General features: G+C 42.7%; 2 protein-coding genes across 6 annotated transcripts; both read left to right on the plus strand.

Annotated features, from left to right (window-relative positions):
- The first annotated feature begins 1,854 nt into the window (after positions 1 to 1,854).
- Positions 1,855 to 10,961, plus strand: TPM4 (tropomyosin 4). 5 transcript variants are annotated; one of them, XM_082779765.1, is made up of 9 exons: positions 1,855 to 2,159; positions 4,562 to 4,687; positions 7,411 to 7,544; positions 7,867 to 7,984; positions 8,320 to 8,390; positions 8,640 to 8,715; positions 9,053 to 9,115; positions 9,226 to 9,295; positions 10,761 to 10,951. In XM_082779765.1, exons 1-9 carry the CDS (start codon positions 2,046 to 2,048, stop codon positions 10,841 to 10,843), a joined length of 855 nt encoding a protein of 284 aa, XP_082635891.1. In that variant the 5' UTR covers positions 1,855 to 2,045; the 3' UTR covers positions 10,844 to 10,951. The 5 variants fall into 5 exon arrangements, with proteins under 5 accessions (XP_082635891.1, XP_082635890.1, XP_082635893.1 ...); XM_082779764.1 differs by lacking the exon at positions 10,761 to 10,951 and adding an exon at positions 9,867 to 10,088 and having other exon boundaries at positions 1,856 to 2,159; XM_082779767.1 differs by lacking the exons at positions 1,855 to 2,159; positions 4,562 to 4,687 and adding an exon at positions 5,167 to 5,424 and having other exon boundaries at positions 10,761 to 10,961.
- A 139-nt stretch (positions 10,962 to 11,100) lies between these two features.
- Positions 11,101 to 18,918, plus strand: RAB8A (RAB8A, member RAS oncogene family). The gene is made up of 8 exons (XM_082779769.1): positions 11,101 to 11,492; positions 11,735 to 11,795; positions 12,579 to 12,639; positions 13,047 to 13,124; positions 13,595 to 13,684; positions 13,777 to 13,842; positions 14,416 to 14,466; positions 15,244 to 18,918. The coding sequence occupies exons 1-8, from the start codon at positions 11,369 to 11,371 to the stop codon at positions 15,334 to 15,336; spliced, it is 624 nt and encodes a 207-aa protein (XP_082635895.1). The 5' UTR covers positions 11,101 to 11,368; the 3' UTR covers positions 15,337 to 18,918.
- The last annotated feature ends 305 nt before the right edge of the window (positions 18,919 to 19,223 follow it).

Below are 19,223 nucleotides of genomic sequence, written 5' to 3' on the forward strand. Positions count from 1 at the left end.
AAGGTTTAGCAGCACTGCTACTTCAGAGCCTCACCCTGTCTCCTTAAATCGGTTCCATGCTCTGAACTATCAGCTCTTTGTTTTGGCTGCTTTGTCTTTCACTGTTCAAGTCATGGAAATCAAAGTACACCCATGGGGTCACCTTGCCACAATGGTACCTGTGGGACAGAGGAAGGGAACAAGTATTCTGGTTTCTGTGAGGAAAAAATACGTTTAATTATGCCGGGTGTACTGAGGAGTCATCTGCAGTGTGGGCAGGCAGCGGACACCACACCGGGGAGACGCAGGGCTGGTGCCCAAGCACGCTGCTTTGTGTTTCCAAGCATACACGACTTAAATCTGTTAAAATTTCAGATAACATTTTTGTAAAGGTTAAAACCCTGCAGGCAGGGTTATTTAATTGCTCCTGATGAGGGGTAGAAGCACGGGCGGTGCGGAAGGCGCGCGCAGGAAGGCGGGCGCACAGCCCTCTGGGAGCTGTAGTCCTCGGGCGCTCCGCCATCTTGGCGCCGCCAGAACACCGCGCCTGGGGCGCTCCCTGGCCGCCATCTTGGGCCGGGGGCGAAGTCTACGTGTGGGGAAGGGGAAGGGGCCGCCGGGATGGGGTTTTGGGTTGGTGGCAGTGCGAGCAGTGCTTTTATTTGGAATTGGGAGAGCTGTAAGTCCTTCATAAAAGGCAAGCTGAGCAGCCTTGTGAGTGCTCTGACTGGCCTGGTGGTGCTTGAGTATGGTTTGTGACCTTACTCATGTGTGTTGTGGTAGCTCCATGTGCATTCTACCACCAGAGCAAGCTTAAATTAATAAAGGTGGCTTATTTTTGTCCTTTTTTTTCTTTCTTCCTTCACTGAGGTCTCTCTTGAAGGTCTGGATAGCACTGAAGTGCTTTTCCAGCCCATCTCAGATGGGAGGGGGGCTGCCAGGCTATGGGTTGGGGATTTGTGGTGCCCCCATGTCTGGGGATGTGAGCGATTCTGAGGGAAGGCCTCTGAGGGTTTGTGTGGGTAAGGCAGCTTGGGCATGAAGTTAAGTTAGAGCATATGAAAGGATGTGAAAGGGTAGCTGGGCTATGAGGATCTGTTTAATAGGATTGGAGTAGGAAATAGGGCTCATCCCAGGGCCATTGGATGCTCTTCTTGGGTTGCCTGAGGAGCTGCTCCTGATGCTGTTCCCAGGGCCTGCTATTGCCTTGCTTGACAAGACAGGAGGTGGCTGCTGCATATAGGAGAATAAATTATTTACGGTGCTTATCAGGCTGCAGTGTCAGATGTAATGTTCGGTCCTGAAGTATTTAGCGAGTGAAATTTCAAAGACAGGTGCTCAAACTCACTGAGCTCCTTTAAGCCTGAACTTGGAATCCAAATCTGAACTCAGTTATGTATTATACAATTATAGATCACAGCTGGTTCCTTAAAACAAGTGGATATTTTCATAGCACAAAATAAATAAAAAATTGCTCTCAGCACATGTTCTACATGTTTTTATAGTGTAAGTCTAGCTATCTGTTTTGTTGTTGTTTTTAATTTTTAGTGTCGTTTTATTTTTGTAGGAATTAAAAAAGACACTTCTTTGTACTTATAATAATGGCATAATAGTAATGAAGTCAGGCCACTCCCATTAGATCTATGGGGCTGTTTAATTGCTCTGCAAACACTAAGGGGTGCTAATAAGCTTGCTTTCAAGCATGTGTTCATATGTCAACACTTCTGCTTTGTCAGAAGCTTAAAAATGGAAACAGTTTTCTCTTTAAGAAAACAGGACCCAAATAAGGAGATGATGGAGTGGTGAAGATTCCTCTAGTGAGTCTGTTCCAGCTCATTCCTTAGAAAGGCTGCATATGAAAGATCAGAGAAGAGGCCAGTAGATCTGGGTTTCGTCCAGGGGTCTCCAGGTTTAAAGCTCTCTACAGCTACTTGAGCTCAGTTTCCCTCTGACTTGGCTGGGCACAACTCCTTTCTCTGCCCAACTCATAAAAAAAAAAAATCTAAAAGTTTAGTCTTCAGGATTTTTTCAGTTGCGCGACAAACACAACCTATTCTTTAGCAAAAATGGAAGCTATCAAGAAAAAAATGCAGATGTTGAAGTTAGACAAGGAGAATGCAATAGATAGAGCAGAGCAGGCTGAAACGGATAAGAAGGCAGCTGAGGACAAATGCAAACAGGCAAGTAGAAATAAAATCACAGATTGTGCATGTGCTGTGGAAGTAAGTGTAATTAAATATCGTGTTGCAACTCTGATTCAGAGAAAAATATAACTTGAATTTGGGTTTTTTGTTAATCTTTTGCCTTTTTAAGATGTTACGCTCGTACAGCCGGTGCTAGGTATTAACTTTTCAGCTATATTTGCAAATTTTTAAAGACTGTCTTGTTTAAGTTTTTTAAATCATACGTAATTGCTTTAATTTTCTTGTGCTTATGATTCCGTGGAAAAGACTTCACAGACTTAAAATCAAAACTGTATAGCTTGAACACCTGTAGGACTAGTGTTAATACCTCCTGAAGTCAGCTGTGTCTAAAACTTAATTGAGCCTCTCCTTTAAGTGAATCAAGAAAGTTCACTTGACTAGTCTTTGGTATACAGGTGCCCCTTAGAGGTGCTGGCTGTGACTTGACAGTAGGTATGCTGTTATTGTTTTGTTAGGAATGATCAGCAATATCTTAATTTGAAAGCCCTAATTTTATCTGAATTACACAGATAACATTTGTATATTCTGTTGCTTTTCAGTGTTCTGCATTCTGGGTGTCTACCTCATGTACTTTCAGAATGATCTTGAAATGTATTTTGACTACATTCCAGTTTGTTATAGAACTTCTTATAAAATTCTCATGTCTTTTCCATTTACATTCTTTAAATACGTTTGCTTCTGCTACATCTTCCAGATTGCTCTTACGCATTGTTAGTGTTCATTTGGCCAAATGTTGCTTCTGTTCAAGTTCAGTTTGAGAACTTTGGGTGATAATCTTCCGTTCATGTAGCTAAAGCAACAGGAAAGATGCTTCCAAAAGGGTCGGCTGCTGCTGTCTTCCTCCCACCCCCAGCTTATGGAAAACTACTCTTCACTTCTGTTCCCTTACAGTAAGCTTCTGCAAGCTTCATACGCCACCACGTCAATGTAGTCGCTGTTTCTTTCATAGCCTCTGAGGTGTTGATCAGATGCAGCTCTGCTGGGCCACACTTCTTCCCTAACAAATGTTTCTGCACTCAGTGGCAGAAGAGCCACAGCAGATTGTTATTCAGAGTACTTAATGGTGATTGAAATGCTCAGCCTTCCTTGGCATTTAGTTAGCAAAAGTTTCCTACTAAGTGACACATTTGTGAGAATTTTTTAAGTATATGAGGATAATTCACAACAAAAAGCTAAAAAAGAGAAAACGAGTCTTTGATCTTATTCCTTGTCTATGAATTGTACACGTTTTTTTTTTATTTTTTTTTATTTTTTAAATATAGGCACAATACTCAAGTAGTGATTTTACTGTCATACACAAAGGAAACGTCACTTCCTTCATCCTGCTAGTTGTCCCCCTGTTACAGCATCCAAGTGAGCATATTCAGTTCTCTCACACTATCTGGTTACTCTAAAAGTATAGCAACATAAACACTGCTCAGGAATAGCACACTACCAAAAATGCTGTTAAAGCTATCTTTGAAGCTAGAATGAAGAAAATACGTGCCCTAAAACATAAACTATTTTGAGTGAACTATTTTGATAGCCTGAAGTTTTGTGGGGGCGGAGTTAAATTGTTAAATCTGTTTCTGTACAGACTGAACTGTTTTGTATCGCAAATGGAGCAGATGGGCTTGCAGGCGCACCCTTATCAGCAGCAAGCCTCCTGATAATGCAAATTCTAAAGGGAGCATGAGACAGTTTGTCACTAAACAGTCTCCCAGCAGGTTATAAATAGTATCATTGTAGTGCACAATATGGATTTATATGGTATGGAGGAGAGAGCCTGAACCTCATGGTGGGATGGGGTATACCTTGTTGGCCCGCAATTAGCCACGGAACGATTCAGGGTGGAAGGGACCTCCAGAGGTCATCTGGTCCCACCTCCTGCTTACGGCAGGGTCTGTAGCAGGCCAGAACAATTCCCTCCTGCTCCCAAAGTATCACTTTAAGTGTCTTGAATGATGTGCAAAAAAAGAAAATGAAGGAATGATAACTACATTTTTCAAGTTATACAAAAATTAAAGTTTCCTAATAGATCACCAGGTAATGGTGTTAAACACAAGAATCCAACCTTAAAACATTATTAATTATTCTGTAGAATGAACTTCTGCAGGATGTTGTGGAGTCCAAACTAGAAATGTGGTGTAAAAGGGACTGTACCAAGTGTTAAACCAGATCCTGAGTGTGCAGTGATGAGGAGTGTTGTTACAAAGCACGTTTTTAATGACCTTTCCCTGGAACCTGCTACCAGTCAGGCTCCTTGCAGTAAGAGAATCTGGTCTTTTTGTGACTCTGTTATGATACATTGAAACTAATGGTAAAGAGGGGTTTCAGCCATGTTAAACTGTAGCTGATAATATGCCACAATGTTTTGTTTGTTTGTGTTTTCTCGAAAGGTGGAGGATGAGCTGGTAGCTCTGCAGAAGAAGTTGAAAGGAACCGAAGATGAGCTGGACAAGTACTCCGAGGCTCTCAAAGACGCCCAGGAAAAACTAGAGCAGGCTGAGAAGAAGGCCACTGATGTACGTACCTACATCTAACATCTGTCTGTAACTACGCTGTGTTTTGCAGTGTGCAGGTAGTACGTTGATGATATGAATCGCTGAGAGTTGTTGTATTGCAGGACTTCAGTCAGGGGCTGGGATTGCAGTGTTCGGTTGCAGGTATGTAAGTCTCCTGCCTGCTCCAACAGCATGAACGCAGGCTGGCTGCTCAGCACCCAGCGCATGGCACACAGCTGCCCTGGGCCATCGGCTGGGGTCTAGGGGCTTTAGGGTGACCTTACAGCACCGCACCAGCACGGGGGTGCTGGGGGGGGGGATTTCCAAGCCCCGGGACGCGAAGGGAGCTCCGAGATGCTCCTGGAGCAGCTCAGAAGCGTCTGGGGGAGCAGCACGGAGCTGCTGCAGCTTTGGCTTCGGCTGGGGGCTGCCGGTAAACGGGGTACGGGGAGGACGGGGGACGGGGGGGGGGGTCGGGCCCGGAGCCGCGCCCGTCCCGGTTCCTCTGCGCTGACGTCACCAGCCCACCTCCCGCCACGTGACGTCATCGGCCCATTGAAAGGCGCGGGGCCGCGCGCCGCCACGTGCAGCACCTCCGCGCCCTGCCCGCCGCCCGCACCGCGCCCATGGCCGCGCCGAGCTCGCTGGAAGCGGTGAAGAGGAAGATCCAGTGCCTGCAGCAGCAGGCCGATGAGGCGGAGGATCGCGCCCAGGTCCTCCAGCGGGAGCTGGACCTGGAACGGGACCTGCGGGAGAAAGTGAGACCGCCCGGGCTGTGCCTGCTCGCCTCTCTCGGTCGCTCTCTCCCGGGCTGCCTGCTCCTTCCTTCCTGTCTCTGGCTCTCTCTCCGCTGGGGGGGTCTCCTGGCTCTCCCCCCCCCCGCCCCGTTCCTCAGCTGTCCCCTCGCTGCTCCGCTCCGCAGCTCCCCGCGGAAAGCCGCGATGCTGCCGCAGCGCCTCGCCCGCGCCGTCCTCCGGGGGCACCGGGCTCGGCCGGGGCGCCGGCTGCTTGCCGCTCTCGGGGCCCTTCCGTGCGGAAAAGGCAGCGATGGGCAGCGCGGAGCGGTTGGGAGTTGAGTAGGAAATCGGTGCTTAATTAAGGGAAAAGCGCCGCATGACAACGAGCCGAGAGTTCCCGCCTCTCGGCGCCGCACCGCTGGCTCCGGCACAGCTGGGAAATGTCCGAACTGCTGGAAAATAACTTCTCCCTCCTGGTTTTCACAGAGAAATGAGCGCTCTCCGCTAGCGTGCCGCTCTCCCGGGGCTGGACAGCTGGTTTCACTTAGATTTGTGTGTGATCAGCCTTCCCGGCATCTTCCTGCTATTTTATCACATGTCAGCGAGTTAGTTTTACCGTATAAGGACTGCGGGCTGCTTCTGGGAGAGGTGGAGCCAGGCTAACTCCAGCTTCCCAGTGGCCCCATCTCCATAGCTTTGGAATCTTGTTTAATTAAAATGGGACTTAAAAATGTCCTGTCTAGTGGAAGAAGTTGCAGACTGCCACGTAACAGACGCCAGTTTTCTCCATGATCGATGCCTTGTGTGCAAATCTAGTAAGTTAAGTATATAGCACTGGATAGAAAACAAATGAAATGCTGGGTAATTGTGACTGGAGGAATCCTGTGTCAGCTTCCATTTGGATCGGAGGCACAGAAATCCGTTCCAAGAGGGTACAGCTATGAGCGGAAACCACATCCTCCAACTTAGGAGGAGCAGTCAGTAACCAAGTTTCAGAAGCTGCTGCAAAACAAGTATTTTGCAGAGTGTTTCACATAATGTGAAAAACGAGTGCTCTGGCAGGACCTATGGCCCATAAAAGTCCACTTTAAAAAAAAGCTGTTAATCTGATATATGGCAATCATGCTCAGATTTGGGAAGACCTATACACTAAGTGATTGAGCAAACCTAGCAATTATTAAAGTGAGTCTTTTTCTCCACAAATAATGAGTGATTAAAGGGGCCATATCTTAATAAACATTATGAAATCGTGGACACTAATTTGTTCATATTGTGTGTATGCAAGCATTTCCCCCAACAACCTCTTTATTTGTTATATAGTCTGTCCTGAAACAAAAGGTAACTACTGCTCAGTTTACTCAATAATACATAAACAGACCTTATTATTAAGAAATGTTTATTGCCTAATTCCTTAAGTACCACAGGAAGCAATGAGAAAGGAAAGGGAGCTTATTTTAAGAACATATTTAATTTTGCCCTATTTACGTTACAAAGAAGACTGACTCTCATGCTGCGGCCAACTGTATCCCCTGCCACTTAAAGATTATATACCATTGGCAGGCTTAGGAGGCCAAAGCAGCTTTAATTTCAGCAATGTGCTATGATAGGATATTACTGTAATTTGTGATGGAAAATAGAAATCAAATGTGCAGCTTTTGGAACAAGCCTTTATGCAAACCATTTGGTTTTTAACTTTGAATTCTACTGATAGATCCAGCCATGTGAAGTGACCTGAGAAAGCTGCTCCATTTGCAATCAGTGCCTAATCCTTTGTTGTGTGGCAGGAATGACAAGTACCACTGAAAAAAGAAAGGAGAAGCACATACTCCATACCTTGACATTCCTGAGATGCCACAGTTTAAACAAACAAAAAGCAGAGAGAGAGAGAGAGGTTTTTAGAGCTTTCCTGCTGTAGCAAGGAGAAGCCTTTGCAATTGAAAGGAAAACTGATTAGATGTGAACATTGGCATGCACAGAACCTCAATTCTAGGTGGTTATTTCACGTAGGCTGAAGGTGAGGTGGCAGCTCTGAACAGACGTATCCAACTAGTGGAAGAGGAGTTGGATCGTGCCCAAGAACGGCTGGCCACAGCCTTGCAGAAACTGGAGGAGGCTGAGAAAGCAGCGGATGAGAGTGAGAGGTGTGTTTTCTTTTCTTTTCTTTTTCTTTCTTTCTTTTTTTTTTTTTTTTTTTTTTTGGTAGCAAACAAAACCAAATATACACAGCTAAAATATTCCAGTATCTATGTGTGCTAATGCATATTGGAGGTCAGAGACTCAGAACTAGAGGCACGGGGGGAAGGGGAAGGTTCTTAATTGAGTAATTCTGTTAGCCTAAAAGAACATGATAGTATGGTTATAATGGGATGCTTTCTAGTTATAAATATTGAATTCTGCTTCAGGACTTCTGAGATAAAAGTGCTAAAATGCTTCTACATTAAACACACACTTTGATTTCTGCAGAGGAATGAAGGTTATTGAGAACAGAGCAATGAAAGATGAAGAAAAAATGGAAATCCAGGAAATGCAACTGAAGGAGGCCAAGCATATTGCTGAAGAAGCTGATCGCAAATATGAAGAGGTAAAAAGGCTGCCTAAATAAGGAAGTGATAAATCATATGGGAGAAGTGGGAACAACTTCGTTATTCTTCAGTTTAGTCATTCTTTGTATGCTTTTCACTGTGTGATAGCAACCTTTGAATACTCCCAAAAAAGGAATAATGTTAATGGTGATTTTAGCAGCATTTAAGATAATTAATTCTAAGAAGACTGAAAAGTAACTTAATTGGGGAAAAAGCCTGTGATGTCTGCAGGTTTGTTTTACTCTAGTTTCATTCAGAAGGGAAGCACAAGCATAGTGCTTTGAGAGAAACATGCAAAGGATAGCAGCTTGATACAATTGTTTTCTCTTTCCAGGTTGCTCGTAAATTGGTTATTTTGGAGGGTGAGCTAGAAAGAGCTGAAGAGCGTGCAGAGGTGTCTGAAGTGTGAGTAGCTTTACAAACACAGAACTAGTTTAGAATATAGTAAAGGGTAATGCTACATTTAATTTAAAAAAATCTACTGCTAGCAGAAAAGCACGTAGTATATTTGGAAAAGCTTTTTGCACCTTATACACCCAACTTTCTGCTTTCAGACTTAATAAATATTTTGTATCTTGTAATTTTAAGACTTCTTGAAAGTAAAATTAAACCACAACAGGGAGAGTAGTAATTTCTCCTTTTTTTCCCTTGTAGTAAATGTAGTGACCTTGAAGAGGAGTTAAAGAATGTCACTAACAATCTGAAGTCTTTGGAAGCTCAATCTGAAAAGGTTGGTTCTTTAAGTAACATAAGGGATGGGGGCAAAGTCAAAACTTGTAATTAAAATTCATAGAAATAAGGGGGTTAGCTGACTGCCTGTGTAAAGAGACTATTGATAATGCTGAATTGGTTCTCTTACACTTCCAGACTTTTTTGTGCTGTATATGAAAGTAAGCTAGTGACTAGTCTTAAAATTAGTTTGAGATGTCTTGACAAAGAGGAAAAAAGTATGCAAAGGGTGTATGCAACTGTTGTAAAAGGAAAAGTGGTTATAAACAGTGGCCACGTTTCCACAAACATTTGTTGTTGCTGCCACAACTTCCCTTAAAGAGTGTTTGTTTTCACAGTACTCAGAAAAAGAAGATAAATACGAGGAAGAAATCAAGATTCTCTCCGACAAGCTGAAAGAAGTAAGTTTATCCATCCCCAAACTGTATTTTGGCATTTTTTTTGTTTGTTTGTTTTTAACAGCACTCTTATCTTATTTGTTTTTTGTTGTGTTTTTTTTTTTTTTTTTTAGGCTGAAACTCGTGCTGAATTTGCTGAGAGAACAGTTGCCAAACTGGAAAAGTCTATTGATGATCTGGAAGGTATGAAATCACTCCAGTTCTTGTTTTTCAAATCTTCAATTTCAAGTCAGACAACAAAGTCCTGGGAGTGAGTAATACATTTTATTGGGAAATGACAGAAGTATTCATCAGGTATATAGGTGAGCCAGCATGATAAAGCTGGTAATCCACCAGACATACCTGTCTGACCCAGCTGGTACCTATTGGCCAAAGGGAATTTTGCCAAAAGAGGTTCTTTTCCAAAAACTTAGTAACAATAACCTCATTTTGGCTAACTCATACACGTATATGCTCAAACACCCTTTCAATTAATAATAAAATCATAGTCCTATTTATCCTGATTACTGAAAAATAAGTTTGTGAGATAATTTTTTTTTTTAAAAAAGGACATGTAGAGACCTGGCAGGTGGGTGTATTTTTGCTTTCATACTGGTACTCAATCACAGATTTGTTTTCTTCTTTTGTTTTCCTCCATAATTGCTTCGGTCGCTGCCTTCTGCCTGTCTCCGTGTCTTCTGCTATACACCTTTTCCTCTGGACTGTTTTTCTGCATTTCTTGCTGAAACATGCCTTCTGCCCTCGTGACTGATAGATGAGCTGTACGCTCAGAAGCTGAAGTACAAAGCTATCAGTGAGGAGCTTGACCATGCTCTCAATGACATGACCTCTCTGTAATTTGCACTTGTTTGGGGGGCACTTTGACTTGCTGCATTTCTTAAGCTTTTCTTGCCTGTAATACCTGTCACTTCTGTGCAATCCAATCCTCTCTGTAAGAACCGAACTCAATAAAAACAAGATACCTCTCTGCCTTTCAGCTTTTGGGTTTCTTTCCTTACAATTTACCTAAAATAGACCAGTAATGACACTAAGTTCAGCTCCTCCACCCCAGGGTGCAGTCGATGCAGTCAGCACAGGTGGGACGGGCAGGGTGGTGTGGCCTAGGATATGTAGGCAACAGGGCCATACTTGTCCCTGACAACTGCCATAGACCCCAGTCTCTCTCAGCACCCTGACAACCAGGAGAGAACCCAGGCTGACAAAGGCCTGGATTTTGGTATTCCCAAAGACAGGCCCAGCAGTGAAAAGCTTTGAGCTTACTTCTGTGCAAGTGCAGAGCTCTGCCTGGTTTAAAGTTGACGGGACAATTAAAACTGTAGGATGTGTCCTACAGGTCAGGTGATAAACCAAAATGCGAGTCTGGCACACAATGCAAGACATGCCCCAAAACCTCACTAAATAAATTGCAAAAAATAAATAAATAAATAAAAATGTTGGGGGGGGTGATTGTTTCTCTTAAATGTCAAGGTAAGTTGTGGGTTTTTTTGTTGTTTTTGTTTGTTTGTTTTAATTTCTTTATTTAAATAATTTATATAAAGTTTTGTATTTAAAGAGAAAAAAAAAGATTTTAAGATTTTTATTTATTTAAAGAGAAAAGGCATTAATGTGGTGTGCATTTTAAGTCCTGTTTTTTCTCCTTTCTCCCCAGAAAAACTCGCCCAAGCGAAGGAAGAGAACCTGGGCTTGCACCAGACACTGGACCAGACACTAAACGAACTGAACTGTATATGAAGCGGGGAAGTGGAGCTCGGCAGCCCCCTGAGGCATCAACCCTCCCCTCCCGTACCGCGCCGCTCCTCCTTTTTTCCCTCTCTGTACCCTGGAAAACCAAAAAAAAAAAAAAAAAAAAAAACCTAAACACAACAAACTTTTAAGTTATGACCAGTATCGAACCACGGGGGGCAACGGGAGGGAGCCTCGTGCGTTGGGGGCCGCCCCTAGCCCGACCTCCCCCTCAGTTCTGTGGGGTTTTTGTGGGGCCGGGATCCGCCCCCCCCCCGCCTCCCGACGTCGCCCGGCGGCCATTAAACGGTTCTGTCAGCCCCTCCTCGCTCCGCGCATCACGTGACGCCCCCCTCCAATCGCGTCGCTCCTCGCCGCGCCGAAGCCAATGAGGCGCCGGCTCCCTTCCCTTCCTGCCGGGTCCTGCGCGGGAGCCGCGCCGCTCGGCTCAACCAATGGGAAAGCAGTGGGCGGTGATGGGCGGCGGGCTCGGCCTATGAGGCGGCGCGGGGGGCGGGGCGGCGGCCGGGCAAGATGGCGAAGACGTACGACTATCTCTTCAAGCTGCTGCTCATCGGCGACTCGGGTGTGGGGAAGACGTGCGCGCTCTTCCGCTTCTCCGAGGACGCCTTCAACGCCACCTTCATCTCCACCATCGGTACGGGCCGCTCCCGGTCGCTCCCCAGCTCCCCTCTGGTTCTCGGGAGGCTTTGGGGCCGCCTCAGCCCCGGGTCGCTGCGGGGCTGACGGGGCCGTGTCGCCGCGTGCCCGGGCCGCGGGTGAGGGAGGCTCCGCCTGTGGTGCCCCGAGGAGTCCCGGCCCCAGCCGGGAGGTGAGGGGGACGCGCGTGAGGCCGGTCTGTGAGGAGGAGGGAAGTAACGCGGCTGTTTCTCGTTCCAGGTATCGATTTTAAAATTAGGACCATAGAGCTAGATGGGAAGAGAATTAAGCTGCAGATCTGGTAAGGCTTTCCTTCTGAAGTGCTGTGAGTTAAGGTCTGGTAGCGCGGTGTCAGTGCAGTGAGACCACGGCTGGAATATTGCATCTGGTTCTGGGCCCCTGGGTTCAAGGACAGGGAACTGCTTGAGAGAGCCCAGCGCAGAGCCACGAGGGTGAGGAAGGGAGGGGAGCATCTCCCTGATGAAGAGAGGCTGAGGGAGCTGGGGCTCTTCAGCTTGGGGAAGAGGAGACCGAGGGGTGACCTTATTGATGCTTGTAAATATGGAAAGGGTGGGCGTCAGGAGGACAGAGCCAGGCTCCTCTTGGCGACATCTAATGATAATACAAGGGGTAATGGGTGCAAGCTGGAACACAGGAGGTTCCCCTTAAATGTGAGAAGAAACTTTTTCGCTGAGAGGGTGACAGAGCATGGGAACAAGCTGCCCAGGGGAGCTGTGGAGTCTCCTTCTCTGGAGACATTCAAAACCCACCTGGGTGTGTTCCTTCATGACCTGACCTAGGTGTTTCTGCTTCAGCAGAGGGACTGGACTGGGTGATCTTTCAAGGTCCCTTCCACCCCTTAACGTTCTGTGATTCTGTGGTGTGGAGTAGCAATGTTATCATCTTTTTTTTTTTTCCCCATTATGCTCTTCAGCTGTTTATGCTATCATAGAAACCAAAAATCAAGTTTTAGCACACTTAAAAATTGGCTCAACAATATTTAATTAAAAAATTTGGTGGCTTTCATTTGGACATGGTAGCTTGAGTGGTTTGTGTGAGCCCCACTGTGTTCTGTGTGTTGCAGGGATACGGCTGGGCAGGAGCGGTTTCGAACCATCACGACAGCGTACTACAGGGGAGCGATGGTAGGAGCAACACAGCTTGTGCTAAACATAAACCAAAGGGTGCAGCTCTCACAATCAAAGCAGCTGGGTTGTAACGTGGGACGTGTGTAACTCTCTCTCTTCCAAGATGTAAACTCTAACCTGGGTAAACACTTAGAGTCATGCTCCTGTTTCTTAGTGCGGTGCTGGAGCTGTACTGGGACAATGTGGGAGGTCCCAGAGGTGGATTTCCACAGTGACTCACTACAAATACGCGTCCGGTACGCCTTATCTAGCAAGATACAAACTGCAATTAAATGTTATGTACGGCTCCGAGCCACCTTTTGTTTTAATAGTGCTTGTTAAGTTGTTCTTTTCTGTTATGGACAAGTCTTTAACTCTTGCTTAAACTGATACTGAAATGAGGTGTTTGTCTCCTTAATCTTTAGGGCATTATGTTAGTCTATGACATCACCAATGAAAAATCTTTTGAAAATATTCGGAACTGGGTCAGGAACATTGAAGAGGTAATTTCTGCATTTACTTACTCGATATTGAAGCTGCTGTTTTCCCTCCAAAAACACATGGAAGTTAAATGCTTCAGAAATGTTATGTTTCTTAAAATAATGTGCTGAAGGCTATGTAGAAAAAAAATGAATGAAAATCAGTAATCAGTGTAGAATTTCTTGGTTAACAGTAATTCATTGTGCTTACACAGGAGCAAGCTTTTGTCCTTGTAGAGAGTAGGGTTCCTATAAGGTAATTATTTCTTGCCATGACAAGCAAACTGAGCTGTCATTATGCAGGACACACACTGAGCTATCAGTGCCTGCAGTAAGCTGCTGGGATCAGGTGTTTTGAGGGAGCTCATAAATCTACAGAAAATGCTTAGCACCACCATCTCTATTTTAAGTGCTTGATGACCTGAATCATTGTCTTATCGATATTTGTCTACAAAAAAATAAGAAGTCCTTTATTTCATTTGTTCCTACCTCAGCACGCCTCTCCGGATGTTGAAAAAATGATCCTTGGGAACAAATGTGATGCAAATGACAAAAGACAAGTTTCTAGAGAGCAGGGGGAGAAGGTAAGTGCAACAGCCTGGTCTCCCCCCTGGTTAGTTGTATTTATGGCCGTTCCTGCAGTTATCCAACTAATGTGAAACTTGCTTTTGTTCAGCTTGCAGCAAGCTTTGGAATTAAATTTATGGAGACCAGTGCAAAAGCAAATATAAACATAGAGAATGTAAGTACTGCAACCTTTCTTTTATTTATGTTATAGTAAGTGCAAACAAGCGACAAGAAAGCTTGCTCATCCTGATTGTATGCAAAACTCAATTGTTAGATGCTTCAGATGTGTTATTAAATACGTGTCCTTGCATCCTTTAAAGGCATTGTGTTCCCAACTTTATGCTAAATAATTTAACTTGAACTTGGTACTTAGACTGTAACACCAGGGCATTACAGTAACTGGTGTTAGAGCAACATCCTAAAAAAAAAAAAAAAAAGAAAAAAAAGAAATGGGTTTATGCCTCTGCATACAAGAGCAACATTTACACAGGATGTCATTTGCCACTATAAAACCTGGGCGTGACCCTGCTGGGGGTGGTGTGTGCTCCTACACAGAGACATGGTAGTGAAGTTAGAAAAGATGCAGACAGGGGAAGGAGCATTAAAACCCGGAGGTGGGAAGGGCAGAACTAGAAACAAAATATTCTTCAGGAGCTTGGTGTGTGTAGAAGCTTGGGAAGGCAGCTTACTATTAAACAGAACTGTTGGAGTGCAAGCTGTTAACCGTGTAACTTCTGTTTTGTTACAGGCATTTTTCACTCTTGCCAGAGATATCAAAGCAAAAATGGACAAGAAATTGGTGAGTAACTTTTACTTAGTCCAATCCCTATTTAAAGAGGGGAAGAAAAAAGCCAAATACTAACTACTTTATCACAGTGAGTCAAAAAAACATTTTGTGGCATCTTTCATAGGGGATGCACTGAAGGTTATAGAAATGTAATTCTAGTTATCACAGGCTATGCTCTTGCCTTGGCTTATAAATATTTGGCTCTGCATTTCAGGAATTAGTTGCAGCAGGTGAGGTTTTCTAAATAAAATTCTTTTGTTTGTTTTATTGGAAGCCAAGTGAGAGGTTGAGCAGAGCAGCTTAATGTTACTTTTTGCTCTTTCTGCCTGGAGAACTGAATTGTATGAAGTCCCGGAGGCCCACTTCATTACGCTGTTCCTTATGAAATGAAGCTAATGAAGATTGCATCTACTTTTACTGAACATTCTACCTTTATGTGCCCAGACGTGCTGGTAGAGCTGTAGTATTTTGGGTCTTGCTGACAGTTCTGAGGTATTTTAACAAGAGCCAGATGTCCTATAATTTTTCTAATCTCGTCTGCCTTTTCTTTTATGGAAAGAAGAATAGGCACAGTACGTGTTAGTCAAAGCCAACAGTATCAGATGCAGTTCTCTGACTTCTCATAATGGCTGATGTAAGGGTCAAATAAATGAGTGAAGACTCCTGTTGATTTCTAGTTACCTTTTTTGTGTAATGAAAGGCTTGATTCAAAGTATGGATGCTAGATCTTACAACAGTACTAGAAGCTGTTAAGCATAAATAAGTAACTGAAATTCTTTGCATCTTCAGGAAGGCAATAGCCCACAAGGCAGCAACCAGGGAGTCAAAATCACACCAGACCAGCAAAAGAAAAGCAGCTTTTTCCGATGTGTTCTTCTGTGAGGGACACGGCCTTAATCTGAGCATCTGCTCAACTGAACTGGACTGTGCCTGTTCTGAGTGAGACTTCCTCTGTCTGTGGACTTAGCATTTTCAACACACATTGTCACTTTGTGACCATCTGAATAAGAAATTGTTTATTTTAGTAATTGTCTGACTCTTCAATTTTGGAGATGAAACAAGTTTATTTTTGTCAGATTGCCACTGGGCATATGCATTGTCTAGCAGAGGGAATACAGATCAAATGTGACCTGTAATAGCACCTTTGCTGACAGGCTTCAATCTTATTGTTCACATCTGTAATGTATCCAAATTAGAAAGATTAAGTTATGATCAAAATAAGAAACTGAAATGCCAATATTAATAAAGTACAGGGATGTGTACATGATACATGTGCATATCCATATCTAGATGCATATAAAACAGTTGCATCAAAACATCAAACAAATGCACTTAAGCAAGCAGTACAGGTATGTATATACCTTTTCAGAAGGTAGAAGGAAGCTTTCTACATCTCCACCTTTTTGCTACTACAGAGTAAATCCTTAATCTGCCTAATTACTCAAATATGTTTTTCTAGACAATCCACAAGTACAATTAGAGTAAAAAAAAAATTTCAAAGGAATCTATTTAAAAAAAAAAAAGTACCGTAAGTGTAATGGTTCCTTACCATCAGGAATTTATTTATCTGTGTTAAAGATGACCATGTTTAATTAAATAATCCACACATTTAACAGGAGATAATAGATACAATGTGTCCCATGCAAATGATCTGTTGTCTGTTTTTGGAGAAACAGACCGTAGGGACATATTCAGCGTATAATATCGCAGTGGACAGCTTTTCCTTCTCCATTTGAGAATGACTCCAGACCTGTCATGATGTAGTAGCTAGTTATAAATTGTGACAAGAAAATGTATTGCACTGCTTCCAGTTGTGTGTTCTCATGCACACTTGCTCACATATGCAAATAAATGTTGCACATATGAACACTTTCTGAAAACAAACTTTTTAAACTGAGATTTGCCTTGCTGCTGTGTATTGATCATTTCAGATTTCAAGCAGCAACAAACCTGTTAATAGCGTGCATCAATGCAAATGATATTTAGTTCTCAGTGGAAATATTTATTCTTATAAACACAGTCTTGTACATTCCGATGTATAAAATGTACCAGCCTAGTAAAGCACCTAGGTAGCCAGTTGCTCTCCATTCTGAGCTGTAAGCCTGACTCTAGTTAGATTGATAAAAGGAGCCAGTAAGAGCAATCTACTTAGAAGTCTGCTGTCAAGTAATTGGAATTATGGTATATTTGACCCAAATGAACATATCAGCTGTGTCCTGCAACTCACTGGATTTGTTAACGTGCTGCTTTGTTTACATTGACAACTGCACTTAAGGGTAAAATTAAAGCTCATTTTAATGAATTTACTTACCAGCTTTGCTTTCTTCAAGTTTGTGGTATTGCATTCAGGCCTCAAAGTAGCACTCATAAGTGTTACTGTAGTTAATTATGAATCTGATAGATATTTAAACTTTATAAATCTGCAGTATGCAATTGGGCTCAACAGGAATATTGCCCCTTTCTCTAAAATAAAAAGAAATTTTATTGCTTAAGTTACTGGATTACAAAAATGCATTTTATATGCCACCAACTTTTTCCTTTTAATAGCTAGCAGATTAAAATGAGCTCTGTTCATTATTAAAATCATATGTAAAACTTCCCTCTAACCAGTACCTTATGATGTTTTGTTCTTGTTTGTGTGTTTGCTTGTGGCTTTTTAGTGTGAGGACGTGGTGAACATGCACCACACTGAATTACATGCAGATGTATTTGTAGGATAAAATCGTATTAAGGTACTGAAGAGCCTTCTAGTCAGTATGTGCTTCAAAGGGTAGGTAATACACAGCTGTAGATTGGGCAAGCAATGCTACTATCTTCGTATAAGGATGCTTTTAAAAAAAAAAAAAAAATATGCTTCAAAAAAATTACTGGGGCAAAATTGGGGAGGTGATTCAGGCATGGTCTGAATGCTGTTCTACACAAAACAGATCTGTTTAATGATTTGTTTCTGGCTTAGTAAGCGTGGTTTGTATCACAGCTATCCTTCTTCTTTAATATAGCCAGATGTTGCAGCCAGACATATTTTTGGAAATGACTGGAAAAATCAGTGGTTAATCTAACTTGATATCGTGGGGCTGTTCACCACGACAGTGGGTCTTGCCTGTTGACAGCATCTAAATAGATAACTTGTCCTGAGATGAGAAAGAAATACCACATTAACTGAAAAGTGGATAAAACTTGAAGGATTGATTTGTTTTTCATTCCCCATTTTCTAAATCTTATGTTACTATTTTGCATTTAAAAACTAACTCTGTGAACAACTTCATTTAAACTTATGCTGGTTGTTGCACGTGTTTATATACCTAATTTATATCATGATTTCCAAACTGATACGTTTTGTTCAAGGAACAATTATGTTACTGCCCGATCTCAGGAAGTTTCACACAGTTACTGTGACCTACAGTCATCACTGTACTTCTAGGGTATGCAGACTCACAGAAATTATATCAGTGTAAGCAATATGAAACCTCAAAATATGAATGCAAATGTAAGACAGGGAAAGGTTAAAGACACTGCAGTTGCATGTATGCTTGGCTATGTGTTGCTAAATGCTGACATCAAATGTTGGATAAGTACAATATGCAGTTGATGTTTCCATCGCATAATTAAACTGTGTTTTTTAAGCATGAATGTTATGAAAACACAATGATCAAAAGAGGTACTGTGTAAATGAATACAGGAATGTATTTATATGTAAGCTTTCCTTAACTAAGATGGAAAAAATCTGAAATTGGATACAGAATTTGTAAAACAGGAACTTAAGTAGATCCGTAAAGCTAACGATGCGCTTGCTACACGTTCTCAGTGTCTAAATACCACTAAAATATCAGGTAATCAGTTAACACTTGGTTTGTAGAGAAACAAACACGTTTTTGAGCATGTTCTCAAACTCCCTTACTTTAATGAGTATCATAGAATTCTGTGGTTGACCTTATTTTTGAGGCTGATTGCAATTTTTCTGATAGTCTTCACCCTTTCAGGTGTAGAACTGTCAGTAGCTTATCTGTCAACAAACAGTGGAACTGCTGTTTTGATGCTTATGTCGTCTAGTTCCTGTGCAGATAGGCACATCTTATGTTCTTTGACATCAGAGCCTTATGCCACCATCAGACTTTCAGCCTCAGATTTATAAATCCTATGGATTATATTAAGTCTCTTTATTGCTGCTGAAAATTATTCGGTCTCTACTTTCATGTGGGATGCTAATCATCTTACTGACAATTGTTAAGGGTTTTATTGTGGTGGCGATGTGTTTGGTTGATGCTCATACTCAAAAGCTACCGTGATTTCTTGCTCTCTTGGACTTGAAATGGATGGGGTTTAAGCTGGAGAGGAAATGGGCAAATGGCTGCTTAAAGAATGATCTCCATTTCTGCTAGAAGTTCATAGGGGTTGGGAAACAGTGATGACTAACTTGTGTCCTCGTTCATAGATGAAATAAAGATCTGTTCAATTGAACGTTAATGGTAATGTGCAGTCTGATTATTTCAGGCTGCCTTATTCTTTGACCCATTTCTTTCACTGATCACTGGAGTTCTTGTTTCTGTAGTTAATACATGTCTAACAGGCTGGTCTCTAGCCTTTCAGCAGGAATCATGCTCTAAATTGAGCATGAGTTGGGACTTAAGATTTTGTTTTTGAAGGGAACTTAAGGGAACCAGCATTTTAAAAAGCAACTGTAAACTGTGTGTTTAGAATGACCACTTTTGACTGCCACCCTTCCCACAACTGCTTTCTTAAACACTTCTCATTGATTTTCATGTTTGTAT

The sequence above is a fragment of the Aythya marila genome (genome assembly GCF_965140915.1).
Source record: "Aythya marila genome assembly, chromosome: 27".
Classification (NCBI taxonomy): domain Eukaryota; kingdom Metazoa; phylum Chordata; class Aves; order Anseriformes; family Anatidae; genus Aythya; species Aythya marila.